General features: G+C 38.2%; 1 protein-coding gene across 2 annotated transcripts in view; it reads right to left on the bottom strand.

The window, feature by feature from the left end:
- The window catches only part of RNGTT (RNA guanylyltransferase and 5'-phosphatase), a 317096-nt gene that overhangs the window by 227804 nt on the left and 73990 nt on the right, over positions 1–15302 (bottom strand). For both annotated transcript variants that reach the window (XM_028108105.2, XM_028108106.2), the window contains exon 9: positions 3448–3583. In XM_028108105.2, the coding sequence (XP_027963906.1) occupies positions 3448–3583 (136 nt within the window). The remainder of the gene's footprint in view (positions 1–3447; positions 3584–15302) is intronic.

The following is a 15302-nucleotide window of genomic DNA, read 5'->3' as shown; positions in this document are numbered from 1 at the left end:
TGGACCCTCACCACTGTGGTCAACTAATCTTTGACAAATCAGGAAATATCCAATGGAAAAAAGACAGACTCTTCAATAAATGGTGCTGGAAAATTGGGACAGCCACATGCAAAAGAATGAAACTGGACCATTTCCTTACACCATACACAAAAATAGACTCACAATGGATGAAAGACCTAAACGTGAGACAGGAATCCATCAAAATCCTTGAGGAGAACACACGCAGCAACCTCTGCTGCAGCAGCTTCTTGCTAGACACGTCTCCAAAGGCAAGGGAAACAAAGGCAAAAATGAACTATTGCAACTTCAAGATAAAAAGCTTTTGCACAGTTGACAAAACCAAAAGACAACAATCAGAATGAGAGAATATATTTGCAAATGATGTATCAGATAAAGGGCTAGTATCCAAAATCTATGAAGAACTTATCAAATTCAACACCCAAAGAACAAATAATCTCATCAAGAAATGGGCAGAAAGCATGAACAGACACTTCTCCAAAGAAAACATCCAAATGGCCATCAGACACATGAAAAAGTGCTTGACATCACTCTGCATCACTTGGCATCAGGGAAAAACAAATCAAAACCACAATGAGATTCCACCTCACTCCAGTCAGAATGGCTAAAATTAACAAGTTGGTAGGAATGCAGGCTGGTGCAGCCACTCTGGAAAACAGTATGGAGCTTCCTCAAAAAGTTGAAAATAGAGCTATCCTACAACCCAGCAGTTGCACTACTGGGTATTTACCCCAAAGATATAAATGTAGTGTCAGAAGGGGCACCTGCACCCCAATGTTTATAGCAGCAATGTCCACAATAGCCAAACTATGGAAAGAGTCCAAATGTCCATCAACAGATGAATGGATAAAGAAGATGTGGTATATATATACAATGGAATACTACTCAGCCATCAAAATAATGAAATCTTGCCATTTGCAATGACATGGATGGAACTAAAGGGTATTATGCTAAGCGAAATAAGTCAATCAGAGAAAGACAATTATCATGTTCTTAATGATATGTGGAATTTAAGAAACAGAACAGAGGACCATAGAGGAAGAGAGGAAAAAATAAGCCAAAACAAGAGAGGGAGGCAAACCATAAGAGACTCGTAATCATAGGAAACTGCGGGTAGCTAGAGGTGAGAGGGGTGGAGGGACAGGGTAACTGCGTGATGGACATTAAGGAGGACACGTGATGTAACAAGCACTGGGTATTATATAAGACTGATGAATCATAGAACTGTACCTCTGACACCAATAATACACTGTATGTTAATTAACTGAATTAAAATTGTTAAAATTGTTAAAAAAATTGCACAATTGTGAAAGGAAAAAAGTATAAGGATATGCATTCAAGTGTCTTCCAATTAAAAAAAAAAATCAAAATGTATACCAAAAGAAGACTGGTTAAATAAATTACAGAACTATTTCTTAAATTTGCCTGATTAAAATCACTTGGGCGGGGCACCTGGGTGGCTGTCGGTTAAGCTTCTGCCTTCGGCTCAGGTCATGATCCCAGGGTCCTGGGATCAAGCCCCGCGCATTGGGCTCCCCGCTCCACGGGAAGCCTGCTTCTCCCTCTCCCACTCCCTGTGCTTGTGTTCCCTCTCTCGCTGTGTCTCTCTCTGTCAAATAAGTAAATAAAATCTTAAAAAATCAAATCAAATCAAATCTAATCAAATCACTTGGGCACTTATTAAAAGTACAGATGACTCTGTCCCTGGGAGAGTCTAATTCATTAGGTTGAGGTTGGGTTATGGAGATGGGTCATAGTTTTAAAGACCATCCACCACAATTTTCACAGTCAAGATAGTTTGGATACCCCAAACTATGGTGTTTACATATACAATGGTATACTATTCAAACATTTATGTGAGAAAGACATCCAAACCAAACTGCTACATGGGGGGAAAAAGACAAGTTACAAAACACATGTACCATTTGGTTCTTTTCATACAAAATATTTAACTATAAATGTGTGTACATATTTCACCAGAGCGCTCATTTTCAACCAAGGCAGAGGTTTCACGATTATTCAGAATCTTATTGGACTATAAAGGAACCCAACTACACTAAAGAACCTATGTTCTGAGTTGCTATTATTAATATGAATGTTACATTCCACAGGAACGGAGATAGATTGAACACTGTCACAGAGAAAAGTCTGGAATAATGTTCATCAAAATGGTAATAGAAGTTACTCCAATAGTAGGTCTGGTGATTTTTACCAGCTTTTTCCTCATATTCTAAAGTATTTTAATTTTTATCTACAATGAACAGGTATTTTCAGAATTGAGAAGAAACCTGTTTATATGGGAGAAAGTTAAAATATTTTTAATCAAGTAATTTTATGATTATTAAATATATTTTCTGAAATGGGAAAATTCAGGGGCACCTGGGTAGCTTAGTCGTTAAGCATCTGCCTTCGGCTCAGGTCAGGATCCCAGGGTCCTGGGATCAAGCCCTGCATCAGGCTCCCTGCTCAGCAGGAAGCCTGCTTCTTCCTTTCCCACTCCCCCTGCTTGTGTTCCCTCTCTCGCTGTCTCTCTGTCAAATAAATAAATAAAATCTTTAAAAAGGGGGGGGAGTTCTCATCAGGTTTTAAAATTCAAATGTATAAGTATAGTGGTTGTTGGGGCGCCTGGGTGGCTCAGTCGTTAAATGTCTGCCTCCGGCTCAGGTCATGATCCCAGAGTCCTGGGATCGAGCCCCGCATCGGGCTCCCTGCTCAGCAGGAAGCCTGCTTCTCCCTCTCCCACTCCCCCTGCTTGTGTTTCCTCTCTCGCTGTGTCTCTCTCTGTCAAATAAATAAAATCATTAAAAAAAAAAGTATAGGTTGCTTTCAAAGGCATGATTCTCTTTAAACAAGAACTATTAGTCCTTACAGCTAAAAAGCCAAGGGGAAATGTGATATGTTGTATCACGTAATTAAAATTCAATTGACAAGTAAAACAATAAAATTAGTCTTTTCAACAAGAATTATTTTTTCAATCACAAAGAGCAAAAAAAACAAATAAAGATTTAATTTTGTTCACTTATTCTCACAGCCAAGACAATGATCAAGTGAGAGTAAGTGAAGGTAAGAGATAAATAAAATTTAACACCTAATAACAAACTGGATTACTTTCTTCATATGTCAATTATACCTCAAAAAAATATTTAAAAAACTAGATTATAAGTTTCCTATTGAATTAATAAAAATATACATTTAAGGGAGCCTTTAGTCAGTTAAGTTTCCAACTCCTGATTTCGGCTCAGGTCATGATCTCAGGCTTGTGACACTGAGCCCCGCTTCGGGCTCCACACTTGACATGGATCCTGCTTAAGATTCTTTGTCTCCCTCTCCCTCTGCCCCTCCCCACTAAGAAAAAAAAACAAAACATATTTACTTGAAAGAAAAAGAAAAATAGCAGTGTCTAATTAAAAAAAAAAAAATAAGACTTACCCCATCCAAGAGAGTATTTGATAAATGTATACGGAGATCTTTACGAAATGGAAATTCCAGATTTGAAACATGAAACACTGAATTATCTCTATCAATCATAAAAACTTCATTTGTGCCATCAATCAACATCATATACCTGTAAATGAAACATTAAAAGGATATATTAACAGTATAATTCAAGTATAGGGTCATAAGAAATAAGTTATTTTTCCTTAGACTTATAATAGCTGCACAGAATAATGACCCTGGAGTCCCCCAACCCCAACAATTATCATTCAAATTAAAGTACCATAAATAACAAATACTTTTTTAAAGGAATTTTTTTTCCTATAAAAACACACAGGGTATGGAGAAATCAAAGTTTTTTTACGGAGACAATGTGACGTTGAAGTCCAACCTTATGATCCACGTTAGGAGAGAATAGTTCTCTCTCTTTTTTTTTAAAGATTTTATTTATTTATTTGACACAGAGAGACACAGCAAGATGGAACACAAGCAAGGGGAGTAGGAGAGGGAGAAGTAGGCTTCCTGCTGAGCAGGGAGCCCAACACGGGGCTCGATCCCAGAGCCCTGGGATCATGACCTGAGCCAAAGGCAGATGCTTAATGACTGAGCCACCCAGGCGCCCCAGTTCTCTAATTTTTATTAGATCTTAAACATCAAAGTTTACAAAACACACATACACTTATATGCAATTATTGCACTTTATTAGCCCAACAACTTTATGAATTAGTTATTACTCTCCACTTTGCAGTAGGAAAAAAGAGAAAGTAATTGATTTGCAAATGGCTGGACTTCAAAGTATCCAATGTTCTTTCTACTACACTACAGTTAGCAAAATAGCTAACCCCTCTCTTTGATTCAAGATTATGATATAGCCAGAGTATCACCATTTCAAGACAGTTCTCATTCATTCCTATAAAATTAAAATTTTAAAACATATTAAACATTAAACACAAAACATTTTAAACATTTTAAACATTCCTGAGAATTTTTATCAGCCCTTATCTTCTTAGAGCCAATCAATTTATGGGGGGATTTATATACTTTAATATGCATCATTCCCTCAAATGATCAAGTTACCATCACTGCTTCCCCATCAGTGGATCACCAAGAAAGGAGGTGTACTTCACACTATATATAAAAATAAAGTCCAAATGAATTCAAGTTGAGGAAATTACAGATGGATAGGCTATGCTACCAAATGAATAATGGCAAGATTGGAGGTGAAAATGAAGATGATATCCAGGTACCAAAATCTTCAAATGAGAGAAAACTGACAGCAATAAGTAAGAACGTTAAAAGCATAAGACCCAAAAGAACAGAATTTTATTTTATTAAGTTGTTCTTGCTTGCTGTTAATTGAAAGAGTGAAGGAATAATAGTCTGGATGTACCACTGAAAATGGAAGAGAATGCTAACTGGTCTTGCCCAACCTCATGTCCACAAGATATTTCAGAAAAAAGAAGCAACAACTGAAAGATGTACCTCAATCAAGTTAAGGCTAGGGGGTAGAAGAAACATTAAATGAAACATTAAATGAAGAGATGGAAGTTAACATAGCAGAGGTTAATGTAACAGAGGATAATTTGTTCCCCATAAACAAGTGTTCTAAATAGCAAATAGACATGTTTAGGAGAGGAGAGAAGAAATGGGAGAGCTGATTAAGGTACAAGAAATGTGTGACAAACAGGTTGAAGAGCAGCAAAGAAGACCAAAAGAGCTTACACCTGGGGACTAAACTGGAAGCATGCTGTTACTAGTGTTTTCAAAATTAGTCCCAGCAGGCCCCTGGAGAGAAGGTGGAGAGCTCAGGCCCTTGCTACATATTGAAACAGCAGTAGCCCTAGCAGGTGTGGGTCCTGGAGAGTCAGGTTACACTAGGAAAAATAAAATCAGCCTCAGTCTAGAATGACTGCGCCTCTGAGAGACTCCTAGACCAACTGCCAGGTCAGCTGGCTGGCAGACAACAGAAATACTTAGCTCCCAAAGCATTCCTGCACATGCTTTTCAAAAGCAGCAACTCCTGGTGGATAGGGAGAATCTAGATTTCTTGGAAGAATTTAGCCTTCCCCTGGATTGTGTTTCAAAGAACATTTAAGTCAACAGGAGGAAAGGTCAAATAAAAAGCAATTGTGATACCTTCTGTAAAAATGGTATTGAAGAGGGCGCCTGGATGACTCAGTTGGCTGAGTGACTGCCTTCGGCTCAGGTCATGATCCTGGGTCCCGGGATTGAGTCCCGCATCAGGCTCCCTGCTTGGCGGGGAGTCTGCTTCTCCCTCTGACCCTCCCCCATCTCATGCTCTCTCTCTCTGTCTCTCATTCTCTCTCTCAAATAAATAAACTCTTTAAAAAAATGGTACTGAAGACTTAATCCATCATGTTGTTCAAGGACTTAGGCCAGTACTTTGCAAAGCTTAATATTTACTTTATGGCAAAATGAATTAGGGAAACACTACCTTTCTTTTAGAAAGTCAAGATACATGTTAGGAACATTTAAGGTTATGAGAAAACATATAAGAAGTCTCTTTATGACAATAAAAAGGAGTAAATGGCATCCAAATTGGTAAGAAGTAAAACTTTCACTATTTGCAGACGGCATGATATTCTATGTAGAAAACCCAAGAGACTCCACCAAAAAACTACTGGAACTGATAAGTGTACTCTAAAACATCGATGAAAGAAGCAATCTACAGATTTAATACAATGCCTATCAAAATACCAACACCATTTTTCACAGAACTACAATGAATAATCCTAAAAGTTGTATGGAACCACAAAAGACCCCAAATAGCCAAAACAATCTTGAAAAAGAAAAACCTGGAGGCATCACAATTCCATACTTCAAGTCATAGTACAAAGCTGTAGTAATCAAAACAGTATGGTACTGGCACAAAAATAGACACATAGATCAATGGAACAGAACAGAAAACCCAGAAACAAACCCATGATTATATGGTCAATTAATCTTTAACAAAAGAGACAAGAATATGCAATGGGTGAAAGTCTCTTCAACAAAGGTGTTGGGAAAACTGGACAGCTACATGTAAAAGAATGAAACTGGACGACTTTCTTACACCATACACAAAAATAAATTCAAAATTGATGAAAGACCTAAATGTGGACAGGAATCCATCAAAATCCTAGAAGAGAGCAGAAGCAACAATTTCTCTGACATGGGCCATAGCAACATTTTTCTAGATATGTCTCCTGAGGCAAGGGGGAAAAAAGCAAAAATAAACTACTGTGACTACATCAAAATAAAAAGCTTCTGCACAATGCAGCAAACAATCAACAAAACTAAAAGACAACCTACTGAATGGGAGAAGATATTTACAAATGACATATCTGATAAAGGGTTACTATCCAAAATATATAAAGAACTTATACAACTTAACACCCAAAAAACAATCCAATTTAAAAATGCCCAGAAGACTCGGACAGACATTTCTCCAAAGAGGACATACGGATGGCCAACAGACACACAAAAAGATGCTCAAGATCACTCATCATCAGGGAAATGCAAATCAAAACTACAATGAAATATCACCTCACACCTATCAGAATGGCTAAAATCAACAACACAAGAAACAACAGGTATTGGCAAGGATATGGAGAAAGGGGAACCCTCTTGCACTGTTGCTGGAAATGCAAATTGTGCAGCTGCTCTGGAAAACAGTATGGAGGTTCCTCAAAAAATTAAAAATAGGGCACCTGGGTGGCTCAGTTGGTTAAGCAACTGCCTTCGGCTCAGGTCCTGGAGTCCCAGGATCGAGTCCTGCATCGGGCTCCCTGCTCAGCAGGGAGTCTGCTTCTCCCTCTGACCCTCCCCCCTCTCATGCTCTCTCTCTCTCTCTCATTCTCTCTCTCAAACAAATAAATAAAATCTTTAAAAAAAAAAATTAAAAATAGAACTAGTCTGCAATCCACTAATGGCACTACTGGGTATTTACCCAAAGAATATAAAACCCTAAGCCTAACGGATGCACATACCCCAATGTTTACTGAAGAATTATTTACAATAGCCAAATTATGGAGGCAGCCCAAGAGTCCACTGAAACAAATGGATAAAGAAGATGTGGTGTGTTTGACGCACCACGGAATAATACCCAGCCATAAAAAAGAATGAAATCTTGCCATTTGCAACAACTTGGATGGAGCTAGACAGTATATAATGCTAAGTAAAATAAGTCAGTCAGAGAAAGACAAATATGATTTCATTCATATGTGGAATTTAATAAAACAAACAAAAGAAGGGGGGGGGAGCGAGAGAGAGAGACAAGCCAAGAAGCAGACTCTTAACTATAGAGAACAGATGGTTACCAGAGAGAAAGTAGATGAGGGGATGGGTGAAATAGGGGGTGAGAATTAAAGAGTACACTTATCTCGATGAACACTGAGTAATGTTAGAATTGTTGAATCACTTTATTGTACACCTGTATGTTAACTACACTGGAATTAAAATAAAAAACTTTTAACAAAAGAAAAAAGAGAAGTCTGTTTATCTTATTTAGCCCATTATCTTTAAACTTAATCCTGACAGTATTCAGCAGAATTAGTGTTCTACATTCACAATTTGAGAATTATGCTAGTACATTTTAAAATTCAGAAAAAAGAAATGGTTTGCCTCTTCTGCTCATGACAAAAATTGTATTTCCCTTTTCACTGGCTGCTCAGAAGCTCAGAATTAATGTTGAAATTGAATAAATATTCAATCCCAGGGTATGGCATATTTGTTTTTCCTGTCATAATTGTTAATTTCCTATTCATACTTTAACACATTATATTTATATGTGTTATGTATATCTCTTACTATCAGACCTTTCTTTTGACTTCAAATAGAATATTAAAAGAAAAAACTGTCTATGTACACTTATCGTAAACAGATTTTTTTTTTTAAAGATTTTATTTATTTGAGAGAGAGCATGAGCACGAGCAGGGAGAGGGGTAGAGGGAGAGAGAGATGCAAACTCTCCACTAATCAGGGAGCCAGATGTGGGGCTTGATCCCAGGACCCTGAGATCATGACCCGAGCCAAAGGCAGACTCTTAACCAACTGAGCCACCCAGGCACCCCTATTGTAAACAGATTTAAAAGACCAAGGGAAAAAAAGGCTTTAGAAGATAGAATTCAATATAAAGGATTGCTCATGGGAAACACAGCTTGCATCTGCAGAGATACCAAAGAAATTATTTCACAGTTGGTATTCAGGGATTCTTCTGCACATAAATATTCAGGCTTTGGAACAAAAGTTTCTGGGATATGATTTTTTGGTTTCAACTCCAGTCATTCCGAATCATGTGTTCTTTTGTTATATGATAGCTATGAAAAATAAGAAGCTTTTTCATGTTAGGGAGAGAAGATAAGGAATGTAAAAATATTCCACATCACTCCAAAGTCTCTGAAAGCAGCCAGATGCTTTAAAAAAAAAAAAAAAAAGGCAACTATCCCATATACCATTACATGCTGGCAAGACACTAAACAAATACCCCAAACACAGTTAAATACTGAAAAGGTGAAGTATATGACGCTACAGGAGCATACAAAAGGTGTGGAGATCCTTTGGTATTCCAGAGGGAATCTCACGTACCTGATAATAACAGCAGGTTATTATCACTTACTGAGCAATGACTATACACGGAGCAGTGTTCAGAGTACTTTACATTAACACATTTAAGCCGTACAGTAACCCTACCACGTAGGTAAAATTTTATCCCCATTTTCCAGATGAGGAAACTGAAACATGTATTAAGTAACTTGCCTAAGGTCATAAAGCTGGCAAAATAACAAAGCTGATATTAAAACCTAGACAACAGCGTATCTCCACAACCTCTACGGTATACTGCCTCTGGCCTGCATTATGCAGGAGTTAACGGAGCAACTGCTATTGGGTGGGAGGGTGAAGGAAAGGCAGGTGCGGGTGCTGACAATCAGAGCTTGGTACAGTCTACCAGGTGCAATATCTTTGAAACAAAAACCAAATGCGCTTGTTCTGGCAACTAAAAACACTTCAGAATACTGAAGCATAAAGAGAAAAAGAGGAGGGGCGCCTGGGTGGCTCAGTTGGTTAAGCATCCGACTCTTGATTTTGGGTCAGGTCGTGATCTCAGGTCATGAGATCAAGCCCTGAGTGGGGCCCCACGCTGGGTGTGGGGCCTGCTTAAGATTCTCTCTCTCCTTCTTCCCCTACCCACCCCTAAGAAAGAGAGAGAGAGGAAATGGTATGGCTTGAGACTAGAGAAGTAGTTCCAAACTTAGGAATTAATGAAAATCTTTTTTTTTTTTACTTTATTACTAGAAAATGGAAAACCCCTTGAATGAGACAAACAGAAACCATATGGGTAATTCAAGCACTGATTTAATATAGGAACCTGGCTACACAGATACTGAAAAGCTGAAAAGGTAAAAAGGGAAGGCTAAGGAAATCAAGAGATTAATAACTATAGTAAGTACTACCATCACCAAAGGGCTGGGGGAACAAAATTGGAAGAGGTGTGTTATGAGAAGCTAGGAGCCTGGAGGAAGGGTATTATGGGGCTATGACTGGAAGAGAATGGGGAGGTCCATGGAGTTTGGTGTTCAAACCTCTAAGGAGTTGGCACCACATGGCTGATACCTTGGCCTCTGAGAGGAGCCCTGCAACTCAAGTTTGAATCCCTATGGAGGAGGCACAGAGAAGAGGATGCTCAAACTGCTAAGGGGACACAGCCCAGTGGAGGGTCAGTGAGGAAGAAATGCAAGTGGCACTCCATCTATCTAGAATGCACCACCCAGAAGCTGGTACCTGGGAGAGGGAGCAGCAGGGCTGGTGCTGGGGAGTGCCAAAAGAAGCTGGAGCATGAAGTGATGGTTATCGTTGGCTGCTGGAGGTATAAAGAAACTAGAAACAGAAGTCCTTTCTCTTATCTACCAAATGCCCCCCAAGGGTCCCAGTGGTAAAACCTAACAGGAAGCAAGCTGGCAAGGGAGAAATGCAGTTTGCAGAGCCCCGGGGTCCCATTATGGTTTAAAAGGGTAGACCAGAGTTGAGAAATAATAGGTAAATAAAAGGCAGACCACTGAAAGGCTTTTAGCAGAAAAAAGCATAATCTGACCCCCATTTTTTAAAGTTCACTCCCACATAATGTACACTCCTACAGAGTAAGAACCAACGGGTAGACCAGAGATATTAGGAAGCTTCTGTTGTATACCAAGTGGGACTACAAGTGGCAAAGATTACTTAGAGGTAAGTGGATAAACTCAAGGCATTCTAAGAGGCAGATTGACAGGACAATATGCTATTGATTAGACAGGGGGCTGAAGGAGCAGAAGTCAAGGATGACTTCCTAGCCTCTGGCATAAGTAACTGGGTGTACCTTATTTACTGAGCCATGAAGCATTTATGGAGGAAGGAGTAACTGGTTTGGCTTGGCAGAAGTGACAGATATCGGGGTGCCTGGGTGGCTCAGTCGTTAAGCGTCTGCCTACGGCTCAGGTCATGATCCCAGAGTCCTGGGATCTAGTCCCACATCGGGCTCCCTGCTCAGTGGGAAGCCTGCTTCTCCCTCTCCCACTCCCCCTGCTTGTATTCCCTCTCTCACTGTGTGTCTCTCTCTCTCAAATAAATAAATAAAATTAAAAAAAAAAAAAAAAGAAGTGACAGATATCATGTTTTAAATACGGATACGGAAATTTTCATTTCCACACTGAAAATGGAAAGGCCTCTCCTGGCAACCAGGTTAGAAATAGGCTCAGGTTCTAAACCAGACAATCAAATGTTCCCTTCCCAAAACTTTTAAGTTCAGTGAGTAACAGAGAGGCACAGGAATAGCTGAAAAATTATTCAGAGCAACAGCAGAGTCACTGTCAGCAAGTGCCAGTGGTGGCTTCCTACTCAGTGTTCCTGTGCCTGATCTTGGCGCTCTGGTCCTTGGTACCTGGCTGCCCTTGATTCCTACCCATTTTCCCAGACTGGTTCTCCAAAGAGCCTTCCAATTTCTTGCTTTCCTTAAATTAGCCAAAGTTGATTTCTACTGCCTTCAGTCAATGTAATGCTAATAGATATGCCGGGTTTTGTTGTTGTTTTTTTTTCCTTTGTGCCCACTGTATAACAGGTAAATTCAAGTAATTTAAATGTGTCTATGATGTAACCTGTTATGTTCCCCAACATACCCTTAATACCAAGGGTTACATGATACTAGCTCTTTACATAATAATTTCATGCCAAGAGACATGCCATCTATTTCCTGTCCTTCAACAGAGATAAGTATATAACATTAAGCCCAGAGTTTACTTTCCCTTTTTACCTTTTCTCTCATAAGAACGCATGGCCAAACCTCTATACCAGCTATATTCCCTCTCATCTCTATTACCAAAAAAACTGGCACGCAAGTACCTGAAACCTAATTCTCAAGGTTGTGAAACTATACAGAATAAATTCAGGTATACTAAAATTTCTTACAAAGAAAATTCAGTTTAGAGCCACTTCCCCAGATACAATTATAAACCTGCCTGACATAAGAGCAGGTGGTCAGCCTCTGCCCCCTACCCACCAACACCTGTTGCACCTTATTCTAAAAACAATACAAGAACAGCTGACTTGCCAAACACCAGCTTTCTTCCTTCCCTGTGGGAACTTATGCACACTTTGCCTTTTTCTCTCACTAGCTCACCACTCAGTAAATTTTATCTATGGTAATCTCTTTTGCAAAGTATATCCATGTCTCCTTTAACCCAATTTTTTTCTGTTTTTTTCAACTCTTAAAAAAAATTATATTACATCTATTTTACCATTTTTTTAAATAAAAAGACATTTTTCCTCTTTCTCACCTCATTCACTTAGTTCCATTAATGAGCCTAAGAAAACTCTTATCAAGGCTAGTAACACATCTGTATCAAGCAAAATTAAAAAGTCATTAAGATTTTAATCCACCTACACAAAATAATCAGTATCACAGAGTCCCCTTCACAATCTCCATCATACTCTCTCTTCCTCATCCTGTAAAAGCAAATCAGTTTTCCCCAACAGAATTTTTAAACTAGTCAAAATAGTGTTTTTTATAAACTTCCTGCATTTGTTCCAATTATAGTTTGGTTAGTTACCAGTGTTGGAACAGTACCTTTTGTCATTTTTCACAGCTGACATACACAGTAACGTAGCTACCTTAGTAATCAAGCAAACTTTATAGCCTCGGCTGACAACCCAACTGCCATTTAGACTAGAATTCTACAGAAACAGCCTAAAGTCTACCAAAATAAGTTCAGGAATCTCAGAGAGAGACTTCGGATGAATTTAGGAATCACTGTTCCCATCACTTTCACAAAAGCAACAATACTTGATGATAAAACAATGTAATCCTACACATGAACTTTCCTTTCAAACTAATAGCTATTTACCTGTTTTATGTGACAAAAATTGTATTTCAACCCTTAAGAAGAAAAACTATTTGAAAGACAAGTGCAACTTTACCTTATTTCATCTTCCAGAAATTCAAAGAAATTACATTAAGGTCATTCTTATTTTCACATTAACAAATTAAAGAGAACACCCACACATACAGTAATGCCGCCACCACCAACACCTCACCTTTTCAAAATTTCTGATTACTGTTAACAGTCACTGAAATGAAGACATAGTTCCATATATTCTCATCAAAAACTCAAAACTTTCATTCAGCATTATAAAAGATTCCAACCCAACAAGTAATTTTATTTTGATTTGATTCTATAAGCACAGCAATCTTCTTCAAAAGGATTAGCTCTTTTTTAAATCCTCATATCACATAAATTTAAGGCCATGAAACAGATGTGATTAAGGTTTTGTGGTGAAGCCCACAGCTTCATTCTATCAAGTGATCACTTACATACACACAACAATAATTAAACAGACAACATGTATTATTTAATTTTAAACTGCAAAGCCCATTCACTTCCCCACCAATTTAATTGTCAAATTTGTCTAACCAGCCTTTGATCTTAGAATGTTAATTGTATATTAAATGGCAAGCCGGTAGCATGCCACTGAACACTTAAACAACTCACCAACATTTAAATGTCTTCTACCTAAGCATAAGCCATCTTTGTTTTATATGTTGTTTATACAGCAAATTTTCTACTATGTTCTGTTCACCTACTTTTTTTTGTTTAAGCTCGGTACTTGGTAAAACAAGTCTATGGAAAAATCATCAAATGACTCTTTTTTTTCAATTTAGGTAATTCATCACAAGTAAATCTTGAAGACCTGAGGGTATCTACCATTAAAAAAAAAAATCACAGCTTCTCCAAGCTTTCTCATTAAAATATGTGCACTTATTTCTATTAACAGATATTAATAATTTTCAAATAAAGATGTTTCTGTTTCAAGACACCCCCTTCAACCAGCAAGATTTAGAGTGTTGTGCAAAGCTTAAAAATCAACACTATAAAAGTTTCGAAAAGTGTAAGGCCCACTGTCAGTTTCTAAATTTCTCCCTCCCATTCCACAGAACTAATGATATGTAATACAAATAATCAAGTGTATAATAAGATATAGAGCAAATTTGTTGGACCCAACAATTAAAAATATGATTTAATCTGTTTACTTTGTTTACACATGTCAATGGTACAAATGTTATCATTATGGGCTTTGGGAAGCCTATATTACCAGACTCAACAGTGCTTGCTATCTAGATCTCTAAAAAAATAGGCAGACAGATTAGAAACAAAAATCTCATCAAATATTATGATTCTAACTGTCCAACTCCTAAGCATATGCTTTAACTTTAGATTTGCAACTTCTTTATCCCTTTCTCATTTTGCCACCTTGTACAGCTCAGAAATTGTGTGCATGCCTATTTCTAAGCCTAGGTATTGTACTACTATACCATCTTCTCCTAAAATACATGGGAGTCTACTATGATAGTTAAGAACATGCATCCCAGACAGACTCTTCTTAGCTCTGTGATTTTGCACAAATCACTTGACTGCTCTAAGACTCAATTTCCTCATCAAAAGTCTCTACCTCTCAAGGTACTTGAAAGAATTAAGTGAAGTAGTACACCCATGTTCATTTCATCGCAGCATTATTCACAACTGCTAAATTGTGTAAGCAACCCAAGTGTCCACTGACAGATGAATGGATAAGAAAATGTGGTATAGGGCGCCTGGGTGGCTGAGTCGGTTAAGCGTCTGCCTTCGGCTCAGGTCATGATCCCAGGGTCCTGGGATCGAGTCCCACATAGGGCTCCCTGCTCAGCAGGGAGTCTGCTTCTCACTCTCCCTCTACCCCTCTCCCCTGCTTGTGCTCTCTCGCTCTCCCTCTCAAATAAAATAAATAAATGAATAAATAAAATCTTAAAAAAAAAATGTGGTACACAGTGGAATATTATTTACCCTTTAAAAAGGAAATTCTCACATATGATACAATACAAATAAACCTCAAGGACATTATGCTAAGGATATAAGTCAATCACAAAAAGACAAAATAATGGATGACTCCACTTATATGAGGTACCTAGAGTGATAAAAATCAGAGGAACAGAAAGTAGAATGGTGGTTGTTAGGCACTGGGCTAAGAGGGGAATGGAAAACTATCATTTAATGGATATAATGTTTTAGTTTTGCATGATGAAAAGAGTTCTAGAAAGGTAGTGATGTTTGCACACATTATGAATGTATTTAATACCACTGATCTTAAAAATGGTTAAGATGCTAAATTTTATATTATATATACAACAATAAAAATAATTGAAAAAGAGAAAGAACTAGGGTGCCTGGTTGGCTGAGTTGGTTAAGCATCTGCCTTTAGCTCTGGTCATGATCCCAGGGTCCTGGGATCCAGCCCAGCATCTGGCTCTGCTCAGCAGGGAGTCTTCTTGTCCCTCTCCCTCTGCTCCT

This window comes from Eumetopias jubatus, unplaced genomic scaffold (assembly GCF_037043125.1).
Source record: "Eumetopias jubatus isolate StellerSeaLion01/CBP00866 unplaced genomic scaffold, mEumJub1_p1.0 scaffold_6, whole genome shotgun sequence".
Lineage (NCBI taxonomy): Eukaryota > Metazoa > Chordata > Mammalia > Carnivora > Otariidae > Eumetopias > Eumetopias jubatus.
This window is presented reverse-complemented; position numbering and strand designations above follow the sequence as displayed.